At 37.6% G+C, this 12342-nt stretch overlaps 1 protein-coding gene across 1 annotated transcript in view; it reads right to left on the reverse strand.

Annotated features, from left to right (window-relative positions):
- The window catches only part of CFAP206 (cilia and flagella associated protein 206), a 54976-nt gene that overhangs the window by 23542 nt on the left and 19092 nt on the right, over positions 1–12342 (reverse strand). The window contains exons 9-11 of the mRNA XM_010387959.2: positions 11511–11709; positions 9149–9289; positions 5282–5475 (exon numbers count right to left, since the gene is read on the reverse strand). Coding sequence (XP_010386261.1) covers positions 5282–5475; positions 9149–9289; positions 11511–11709 — 534 coding nt within the window. The remainder of the gene's footprint in view (positions 1–5281; positions 5476–9148; positions 9290–11510; positions 11710–12342) is intronic.

Consider the following 12342-nt stretch of genomic DNA (forward strand, 5'->3'; position numbering starts at 1 on the left):
GTCAAATATCAATTATTAGAATTAGTAAGGGAGTTTATTAAGGTTGCTGAATATAAAATCAATATGCAGAAATAAACTGTATTTCCATAATATAAGCAATAATGAACTAAAATTCAATCCTCAGCATCAACAGCATTTAAAATAGCAACAAAAAATACAAAGTCCCTACAAATAAATCTAACCAAAAAATGTGCAATTCTTTGATAGGAAATATTATAAAACTACATTGATGCTTTGGACAGGGAGACTCAATGTTGTAAAAATGTCCATTCTTCTCTTACTAACCTACATATACAAGGCAATTTCAATCAGAATTCCTTCAAGGGTTTTTAATGGAATTTCATTATGTACTTCTCAAATTTATAAAAGTAAAAAGTCTAGTATAGACAAGACTTTTCAGAGAAGAGAGAATGTGAAAATTTACTCTACCAGATATCAAGACTTATAAAGCTATTGAAGATATCAGTACAGGAATTTTTAAAAAATTGAGTAACTCAACTCAATTACAGGAATAATAGAGAGTGCAAAAATAAGCCTGTGGTTATTGATAAGACACTGTAGATCAGTGAGGAAAGGAGAGACTATTAAACAAATGGTCTACGACAATTTCACTACAAATGGGAAAAAAATAAAATTGGTTCTTTACCTCCCACCACAAACAAAAATAAAATCCAAGTGAACTAAAGGCTCTACATAATAGACAAAATATATTTCTTTAAAAAAAAAAGGTAAGAATATTTTTGTGATCTCAGAATACATAAGAACTTCTTAAACAAGACATGAAGAAAAAATAATGATACATTACACATTAAAATGGAAGACTTGTTCATCAAGAGATACCACAAAAAGAATGAAAACATAAGCCACAAATTGAGAAAACATATCTTCAAAACATATATTTAACAAAGAATTCATATCCAAAATATAATTTTGAAAAAACACTTCCTGCAAATCACTAAGATAAAGAGAAATCAACTAACAGAAAATTGGGCAAAATGAGGTCATTTCACAGATATATATTATTTAGGAATACATACATGAATGGCAAAAACTCAACTACTATTTTAGAAATAGGTAGAGAATAAAATATAACTAAATCCATCAAGTTTTATGAAGGCGTAATTAATGAAACTACTATAGGAAAAAAACACTATGAAAATGGTATTTTTATTGATGGGACAATTCAGTACAATAAATATATAAATTCCCCCACAAATTATTTCATTAGTTTAATGCAATTCCAGTTAAAATTCCAGTAAGATTTTTTGGGAAAACTTAGCAAATTCATTAAGAAACTTACATGGAAAATTTTGAAAACTAAAAGGCAAAGAAGAGAGCTTCCTTATCAGATAATAAAATATATTACAAAGCAATAGTAATTAAAGCAATGTGGTATTAGGATAGAGAGAAATAGACTAATGCAATGGAATAGAAAGCCTAGAAATAAACCTATTTCATATGAAAGTTGTTAATACAATAGAGGTGCATCATATTTTGTGGGAAATACACTTACATTATTTAGTAAATCGTGTTAGGAAAACTGGCTTACTACATGAAGAAAAATAACATTAGAATCCTTTATTATCTCCAAATAGACTAAAGATCTTAATGTAAAAAATAAATTGTGTGAAAGTTGTCAGAATCAAAATGGTGTCACTTATGTTAAAAACTCTGACAAACAGAGCCAGGGACGGCCAGGAAGGAAGGGCTCCCATGGCAAATCCCTTTTTAAAATTATCAAAAAGACTCTCCAAAAAACACAATCCTGCACAAAAGTCACCACAACCTTACACAGAAAAAATATTTCTGTGATGACATCTGCCCAGCAACTGCCTGTCCAACCAAGCCAAGGATAATGATTTTTTTTTTTTTTTTTTTTTTTGTGAGACAAGAGTCTCGCTCTGTTGCCAGGCTGGAGTGGAGTGGTGCGATCTCGGCTCACTGCAACCTCTGACTCCCTGGTTCAAGCGATTCTCCTGCCTCAGCCTCCTAAGTAGTTGGGAATACAGGCACGCGCCATGACGCCCAGCTAATTTTTGTATTTTTAGTAGAGACAGGGTTTCACCATGTTGACCAGGATGCTCTCGAACTCCTGACCTTGTAATCCACCTGCCTCAGCCTCCCAAAGTGCTGGGATTACAGGCGTAAGCCACTACGCCTGGCCAGGATAACTATCTTAAACAATTATGTAATCCTCCTAATTTTTCCCTTAACAGACTTTGTCTTTCTTTACCTCTCTGAATACACACATAGTTTACTATGGCAAGTGTATTCTCATTGCAGTGTCTGGTCCTGAACAAATATCATTTTCTTTTAGAGAGTATCTGTTATTTAGATTGACAATTTAAAAAGAAGAAAATGGGCTGGATGCGGTGGCTCACGTGTGTAATCCCAGCACTTTGGGAGGCTGAGGCAAGAGGATTGCTTGAGCCTAGGAGTTCAAGACCAGCCTGAGCAACAAAGTGAGACACCGTCTCTAGAAAAACTATAAAAAAAAAAAAAAAAAAAAAATTATCCAGGCATGGTGGTGCATGCCTGTGGTCTCAGCTACACAAAAGCCCAAGGCAAGAGGATTGCTTGAACCCAGAAGGTGAACGCTGTAGTGAGCTATGTTCATGCCACTGCACTCCAGCCTGGGCTACAGAGTGAGCCTCTGTCTCAAAAAAATTAAAATAAAATAAAAAGAAAATGTAAAAGAATAATCTTAGGACAGAGAAGCATTTCTAAAATAAGATTTTAAAAAAGTACAATCTTTAAAGGAAAAAATTATTAGATATGACTACATTAAAATTAAAGATGTGTCTTCAATGAAAGATTCGACTTACAAAGTTAACAGAGAGGTGTCAGGCTGGGAAAGACATTTGCAACTTCTATAACTTAGAAAGGATTAATATTTAGAATAGAAAGGAACTGCCAATCAACAACTTAAAAACAGAGCGAATGGAGGAAAAAAAAAAAAACTGGCAAAAGTTATAAATAGGCAATGCACAGAAGGGGAAACCTGAACAGATAAATAAGAAGAAATGCTAAACTTCACTATTAGAAAAATGCACAATAAAACAGTATTAAGGGCCCAGCGCGGTGGCTCATGCCTGTAATCCCAGCACTTTGGGAGGCCGAGGTGGCTGGATCATGAGGTCAGGAGTTCAAGACTAGCTGGGCCAAGATGGTGAAACCCTGTCTCTGCTAAAAATACAAAAATTAGCCAGGCGTGGTGGTGGACGCCTGTAATCCCAACTACTCAGGAGGCTGAGGCAGAGAATTGCTTGAACCAGGGAGGCGGAGCTTGCAGTGAGCTGATGTCGCGCCACTGCACTCCAGCCTGGGCAACAGAGCAAGAGTCCATCTCAGAAAAAAAAAAAAAGAAACAATAATAAGTACCATTTCAAATTCATCAAATTGGCAAATATTACAAACTGAGGTATTAACAAGTCCTCTCAGGATTATGGGTAACTGACAAGCCTTATAATGAAGTTAAACTGGTACATTTTCAGAGTAACTAACCTTTTAGTGGAAACAAAAATTGTAGGCCTACCTACTGTTGGGCTCACATACAGAAAGACACTGTAGACAAGACCAATTTCTCATCACAACAGGAGGAATCTAGAAGGCTCTGCAGAATAGCTTCATTGGAAAGGGGAGCTGGAGCGCTACATCAACGATGTCATCACAATGTCAGAATAACCCAATGTCAGAACACAGCACATCACGATGTCAGAATAACAGCACTGACTGAGCTGTCCATGGTCCTGACTGCCATACTTCCCCCACCCGCCTCGATGACTAAGTCCTTAGCTTGTTTCTGATCTTCCTGCCCAAGTGTTCAGACCATCCTCTGTGCTCCACTGTCACCAGCCCAACAGTCCTCTCCCTAATTACTGCTTGGATCTCTGCTGGTCAGGTCAGTGGCACAAAGCCCACCTGCTTCATAGTTAAAATGTTGACAAAAATAGCAAACGAGTCCGGGCGTGGTGGCTCACGCCTGTAATCCCAGCACTTTGGGAGGCCGAGGTGGGTGGATCACCTGAGATCAGGAGTTCGAGACCAGCCTGGCCAACATGGTGAAACTCTATCTCTACTAAAAATACAAAAAATTAGCCAGGAGTGGTGCCGTCCGCCTGTAGTCCCAGATACTCGGAAGGTTAAGACAGGAAAATTGCTTGAATCTGGGAGGTGGAAGTTGCAGTGAGCCGAGATCACGCCACTGCACTCCAGCCTGGGCAACAGAGCAAGACTTGGTCAAAAAAAAAAGCAAACAGTAGACATTTTAAACCATGTATTTCAAAATGTTTTCATTTTAGTGAGTTTAAAAGAAAGAAACTCAACAAGAGAGAGGAGAGACAGAAAGACCACTTAAGAGATGAACAGCAGGCTGGGCATGGTGGCTTATGCCTATAATCCCAATATTTTGGGATGCCAAGGCAGGAGGATAACTTGAAGCCACAAGTTTGAGACCAGCCTGGGCAACATGGCAAGACCCTATCTCTACAAAAAAAGTTTTTTAAAAAAATTAGCCAGGCATGGTGGCACTTGCCTGTAGTCCCAGCTTCTTGGGAGACTGAGGCAAGAGGATCCCAGGAGTTGGAGGCTACAGTGAGCTATGATTGTGCCACTGCTCTCCATCGTGGGTGACAGAGTGAGACCTTGTCTCTAAAAAGAACATAAAAAGAGATGAACAATGAAAATGAGAGAAAAAGAGGAAGAACGTGAGAATATATAGCATTCAAATGTGAGTTCCAAACTGGTAGAGATTTTTATCTGTTTTGTTTCATGAAATCCCTTATGCCAAGAATAATTACCAACACACAATAAGTGGCTTACTAAATAAGATGAATGAATTAATCAATAGACACAGACATACAAGAAACCCACCGTGAGATCCATTTTGTGGCCTTTCAGACTACTACAGTTTAAACCTGTTAAATTGTTTTGCACCTCTGAGTATAAGTTACTATCCATGTTATCTGTGTTGAGCTCCTCCAATTTTAGATACAGAAATATACTGCAGCTTCAATTATTTATAAGTCAATGAAGTCCTTTGCATTCAGATTTCCCCATTTCCTAATTCATCAATTTGACTCCATATCCTGTTTTCATTATTCTTTATTTATTCCATTAGTTTTCATCTTCAGATGTGAATCCCTTTAAGACAACCTGTAAAGACCCTCATCTGACTCTCTCTCTCTGCCTGGACTTGGGAAGCATTCTACAACAAAATACAACTTTTAAATTAACTATATTTTTAAATGTCATAAATTCATAAAATATTGACCCTGCTTACCTGAGAATATGGAATCAGTGTTTCAAACTGTTGATGAAGTTCCAATAGCTGAATTAACTCTGTATTTTTTTTGGCCTTTTCTCTAACTATATCAATATAATGTTCAGGATTTTCTGCAAATGAATATGCAGCATCTTTACTATTGAATGTGTAATATTTTTCTTTATATTTTAAAATTCCAATTGCTGGATTTCCTGAAAATAAAAAGAATTCAACATGAAATGTCTTGATCACTTATGAAATATTGTTATTCTGGCCGGGCACGGTGGCTCACATCTGTAATTCCAGCACTTTGGGAGGCCAAAGCAGGCAGACCACCTGAGGTCAGGAGTTCAAGACCAGCCTGACCAACAAGGTGAAACCCCGTCTCTACTAAAAATACAAAAATTAGATGGGCGTGGTAGTGTGTGCCTGTAATTCCAGCTATTCAGGAGGCTGAGGCAGGAGAATAGCTTGAACCTGAGAGGCGGAGGTTGCAGTGAGCTGAGATCGGGCCATTGCACTCCAGCCTGAGTGACAGAGCGAGACTCTGTCTCAAGGAAAAAAAAAAAGAAAAAAGAAAAGAAATGTTGTTACTCTGTGTTTGTAACATACCATAGAGCCATTCCTCATCCACTCCTTTTTTTTTTTTTTTTTTTTTTTAGACTGTGTCCCACTCTTATCATCCTGGCTGGAGTGCAGTGGCACAATCTTAGCTCACTACAGCATCAACATCCCAGGCTCGAGGGATCCTCCTGCCTTACCCTCCCAGGTAGCTGGGACTACAGACATTTGCCACCCCACCTAGCTAACCCTTTTTGGAGAGATAGGGTTTCACCACGTCATCCAGGCTGGTCTCAAACTCCTAGACTCAAGCGATCTGCTCCCCTCGGCCTCCCAAAGTGTTGGGATTACTGACATAAGCCACCACTCCTGGCCCTTCCACTTTTTTTTTTTTTTTTTTTTTTGAAACGAAATCTTGCTCTGTCACCCAGGCCAGAGTCCAGTGGCGTGATCTCAGCTCACTGCAACCTCTGCCTCCCAGGTTCAAGCAATTCTCCTGTCTCAGCTTCTTGAGGAGCTGGGATTACAGGTATGCACCACCACACCCGGCTAATTTTTGTATTTTTAATAGAGACGGGGTTTCAACAAATTGGTCAGGCTGGTCTTGAACTCCTGACCTCAGGTGATCCACCTGCCTCAGCCTCCCAAAGTGCTGGGATTACAGGCATGAGCCACCACGCTCAGCCCCTTCCACTCCATTTTTAACATATCACTTATGCTTTTTTTGCTAAAATGTTAGAATTCACATTTTAATTTATACATTTTTAAATGATATGTGAAATCCATACTAATTATATTTTTATGTTAAAGTATGATTTTAAACTGTATTTTATGTAAAAATACTTTCCACTATTCAGATATAATAATTTTAAAAATCTTTTATGAAAAGCCACTTACTCATCTGGCAGATTTTTCAAAGCTACTTCAACTAACTACTGCAAGGTCTATGTTTAAATTAACCCAGTAAGAACTACAAAAATGGGACATCTTTTTCAAAATGCAAATTTGCATATTAGCAAATATTTTGCACTGTAAAAAGATACTACATAGACTATAGATAATTAAATATCCACATAGTTTGTGGAAGTTGTATTAGAAAGAGTAACTGTCTTATTCATTTATTCTTTCATTTATCCAACAAATAGTTATTGACCATGTTCTTGGTGCTAAGCCTGTAGAAGATAACAGATTCCCTGCTCTCAAAAAATCACAAATATATCATAGGCCACAGAGTGACAAGTGCTACATGAAAAAAGTAATAAAGGAGGTTAAACACAGAGTAAAAGCAAGAAGTGTGCAAGTGATATTTTAAATTGAGTGATTAGGGAAGACTGAATAAAATGAGGCAGCAAGGCGAGTAGCAGCCTGGAAGGCAGAGCTTTCCAAGTAGAGTGCAAAGGCTCTGAGGTGAAAGTAGGCTTCGACTGTTCAACAGCAGCAAGAAAGCCAGAGCCACTGGAATGGAGCAAACGAGGGAAGGTGTGGTAGGCAATGAAGTCATCAGAAAAGGACCCTGACTGGTAAGCACCAGTGTTACCCTGGGATTTAAGTCATGTGGTCTCTACTCCTGAATGGAAGAAGGGCAGTTCTACAGAATTCATCTGAGGTAATGCAGGTTGCTGCTGCCCAGAAAATAATGAAGCAGAAATAATGTAGCAAGCAGAAATAGTCAGAATTCACTTATTCAGAGAGGAATCTGAAACTCATGGCCCCACAAGCTCTTCTACTTTTCTACTTTGCCCTCTTTCTTCTTAGACTTATAGTTGGGAGACCCTGGAAGGGACCATACAGACCTCCTGGTTGATCCTTTTCATTTTCCTGAGGGGAAACTGAAGTTCACAGAGGTTGTGAGATTTCATAAATGTTACTTAGTTCACTAAGGACACAGACCAGGCTTTTCTGAACCCTAGCCCATAGCTTTTCCAACCACATCATGCTTCCTCTGCCATCATGCCACATCCATGTTTCTTCTTTCCTTTCTTATTTGTGTGAAACAGGGAACGAAGGAAGGAATGGAGAGGAGGAGGGAGGCGGGGGAGGGAGAGAGGAAGGGAGGAGAAAGAAAAGGAAACTATCTACATTCCATTGCATTTTACCTCTGCAAGGCTCTTGATTGTTTTCTCCCCAGTACCAGTGACCCTCATTGGGCCTCAGAATATTACTCTCAATTTCCCACAGTAAATATTTTGTTATTCCCATTATCAAAAATGTAATAACATTTTTTAAATGAGCCAATTGTGTGCTCTCTCTAGCCTGTATACACACAATCCCAATAGTTATTTTTAACGAAAAAATACCCAATTTTGAAACTTAACAAAAGAAATAAAGAAAAAAAAGAAAGAAGAAAAATAAGGTTAATGGTGTAAAGTAAATTAAGACACAATCTTGTCACAGTTTTCATTCTAGCCCTGGCAGGCTTTTTCTTATTCACAATTCACACAGCACTTTTTGGATAGTAATTTATTTCATCTCTATCTCTGATTTATTATTTATTTTGGAGAAGCTCTAATAATATATACATCATAGAGAAATTTTACTTGATATTAGCCATTTCCTTATAGGGGTCTAACAGAGAAATCCTGATCTATGCCAGTGAAATATAACTGTAAAGTAACAAAGAATATTTTTTAACAAACATGTCAGTCAAATAAGTGTTGCTCTTTCAGTAATTACTTTGGAAGATGATATATTTTTAGTAATGTTGTGTAACATTTCTTTTGTTTTGTTTTGTTTTTGAAAGGAAGTCTCACTTTGTTGCCCAGCTGAAGTGCAGTGGAGTGATCTCTGCTCACTGCAATCTCTGCCTCCCGGGTTCAAGTGACTCTCCTGCCTCAGCCTCCCGAGTAGCTGGGACTACAGGCATGTACCGCCATGCCTGGCTAATTTTTGCATTTTTAGTAAAGACAGGGTTTCACCATGTTGGCCAGGCTGGTCTCCAACCCCTGACCTCAAGTGATCCCGCCTTGGCCTCCCAAAGTACTGGGATTACAGGCGTGAGCCACTGCATCCAGTCAATGTCATGTAACATTTCTAGAATTCTTCATTGGCCATATGAGTCATCCCCTTTCAATGGTACTACAGCATCCATATTTCATGACACATATACACTTTTCCATTACTAATGACTTATAATTTCTTACTTATGTCAGTCTACCAGAGCACCTCCAAAATGAAGACTTTGTCTGGATCATCTTTGTAGATCCTTTGTTAGTTCACCATTAGATTCCATAAAGTTTTTAAAGTGAATATTCAAGTGACAATGACAGAACTCCATATAAAGAAAAAATTGGGGAAAGGAGAGCAGTCTCATTTCCAATGATATACCTGGAAGGAGAAGACCATCTGTTGCAGCAAACGTGTAAGCACAAAATCCCCGATATTGAATTAATAGTTTATCAAAATTTGCTGTTGTTTCTGGGAAAAGCCATTCTAGTTTTCTGAAATCTGCCACATTTACTCTATCTTCTGAAATGAAGGAGAACAAGAAAAGTTTTAATTCAGTGAGAAAGTTAAATTTCCAAAATAAATCAGCAGTAGCTCATTCTAAACATTACTTTTTTATTGCTTTGTACTTTTCTCGATGGGCAAAAACTTGATATTCACAAAACCAGATATATGAGGAAGTCTATTGAAGCAAAGAAGTACAAATGACCTCAGTGACATATAATGTCACGTAAGTTTCTGGGGCAAACTTGGAGGTAGGACTTTGCTCCAGAATGAAGAACAGAAAGGAGAGGCCATTTCTGACAAGCATGCTCTGCTGCTGAGAGAAAAGCTGACTGGGGCACTTCCAAAAGTGTGTAGTGCTTCCTGCCGCTGCAGAGTAAATAACCCAAGGAGTTGAGCAGAATAGACTGGCTGCTATGTGACCCAGACAGAGATAGATTGACCTCATTCAATATAGCATTGTTCTTAATAATATGCTAGGTGGCAAAATATGTTTAATATGACGCTTATAAACTAGGACTATTGCTTCTTGAAACAACAGAGAAGGTTTTGAGCAAAGACAGTCAAGAAAATGTTAACTGATTTTGATAACAAGGTGTGTAATTTTTGTTCTTTATATTTTTAAAAATTCTTCCTACTGTTGGTTAGCTTACCTATTTATATTTGATAAGCAAACTGAATAAATTTTTACACAAATAATACCACATATTTATAAAACATTGTTCCCAAAGTTTCTTAGCTTTCACAATCCCACATACACTTCTGGGCCTGGTTCTAAACCCAAAAAGCAGGCACCACAAATGATCTTGTGGCTACCACTAAAAGTAAATGCGTAATTTATAGAAAATAAATCCTCTCTCTTTTTTCCTGATATGCCTGAAAGCCTCTAACAATGACAGTATGTGGCAGGTGTAAATGAAATTCTTTTAGAACACTGGCTTGACCAATTCACTGGAGCAGTAATTTAATAGTGTTGTAGTGAATAAAAAGTTCTGACGTATGGTAGAAAATGACACATCTAAATCTAAGAAGCTGCAGGTAAACAGTCTTGCCAATATGGTTAGCTTAATATCCACTGTTGAAGCTACTTTAACTTTTCAATTTCATTTAATATTTGCTTAGATATGCTGCTTTAATGAAATGAAATGAGTAATAAAAAACTTGAACTGAAAGGATATTTTTTAGTTTCTGATTTAGTTCTCAGTTTTTATACATTCTAATAGTTTAAGAAATCACTGCTATATTTTTATTTTTCATCTTTAAAAAGTAGAATTTGAAAAGAAAATTTGTAAATTATTAATTTTATTTTCTGAAAAGACTCTCTTTTTATGCAACATCAGCATCTCAAGTCCCAGGCTCTTTTTTGGCATTCCTCATAAATGTTAACTTGTCTTTAGCTAAGAGAGAAGGGTCTAAAATGATTAAAAGTTTATTGATAAAGATTGTTTTTCTGTAAGAATCAATGCATCTTCTAAAGGACCTAAATAAGCTCAATTAATTTTACAGGGATAACATTTATTGGTTTGTAAATTCTCAACTTGAATCTGAGGTAGATATGTAACAAATAACATTCTAAAGAAATGGAGCTTTATTTGCAACAAAATAGCAAGGATTAATATTCTTTTCTCCAACAAATCAATAATAAAATTACTAGGACTGCAATAGAAACACATCTGCACAAAAAAAGATTAACCAAAATATGAACGATAACACAAGGAATGGTTATTGCTGGATAGTAAGTTATTCAGTTTACATTTTTTCTGTTTTCCACACCTCCTCTCATGAACATGAGTGCCTTTTTTTTTTTTTTTTTTTTTTTTTTGAGATGGAGCCTCACTCTGTCACCCAGGCTGGAGTGCAAAGGCACAATCTTGGCTCACTGCAACCTCTGCTCCGCTGGGTTCAAGTGATTCTCGTGCCTCAGCCTCCTGGGTAGCTGGGATTACAGGCGCCTGCCACCATGCCCGGTTAATTTTTGTATTTTTAATAGAGACGGAGTTTTGCCATGTTGGCCAGATTGGTTTCGAACTCCTGGCCTCAGGTGATCCACCTGCCTCAGCCCCCCAAAGTGCTGGGATTACAGGCATGAGCTACCACATCTGGCCCTCATTAGTACTTTATAATCAAGAAAAATGTTTAATGCTTTATCAGAAAGATATGAAATTTTTAGAACAAAAGAGTGACTTTATTCTAGAGGTAATTTTAAAAAGAAGAGGAAATAATGGATGATTTTCATTACCCATGTGCTCTTTCATTCTACACACATCAGTTTTCACAGTTGCTCCATTAAGATGACGTTGCATTGCTCTCTCAGGAAAGTAAAGTTCGTGAGCACCCAGGAATGGCTGAATGTGAGTGAATAAATTACTGAGGACACCAACCACAATAGTTTCGTCTTGCAAGCTGGTCCACAGAGTAGAAAGTGCAATGAAGATAGGCTGAGACAGAGAAAAAAAAATATTCAAAATGCAACTGTGTAATAAAATTATAAATCACTGTACTCTTTAAGATAAATACAATTGTCATTTGTAAAGAAGTTAATTCTCCCTAAGCAAAAGTCTTACGAACTTAGACAGTAGACTTTAGATAGAAATTTAATTCATAAATTATGAGAAAATAAATTTGCATTTTATTTCAAAGCATTTTATTTTAGTATGATTATTATAAAGTTAGTTAACTTTAAAAAGCCAAACACATGTGATCACCTAAGAAAGACTTATGGACTCTTCATCTCAAAAAACCAAGGGATAAATGTCTTAAGAAAAAAAAAGAGGGCCACGCACAGTAGCTCACGCCTGTAATCCCAGCATTTTGGGAGGCCAAAGTGGGCAGATCACCTGAGGTCAGGAGTTCAAACCAGCCCGGCCAACATGGCGAAACCCCATCTCTACTAAAAATACATAAATTAGCCGGGCATGGTGGTGGACACCTGTAACCCCAGCTACTTGGGAGGCTGAGGCAGGAGAATGGCATGAACTCGGGAGGCAGAGCTTGCAGTGAGCCGAGATCGCGCCACTGCACTCCAGCCTGGGCGACAAAGCGAGACTCTGTCTCAAATAAATAAATAAATA

Source organism: Rhinopithecus roxellana, chromosome 4 (assembly GCF_007565055.1).
Source record: "Rhinopithecus roxellana isolate Shanxi Qingling chromosome 4, ASM756505v1, whole genome shotgun sequence".
Taxonomy (NCBI): Eukaryota; Metazoa; Chordata; class Mammalia; order Primates; family Cercopithecidae; genus Rhinopithecus; species Rhinopithecus roxellana.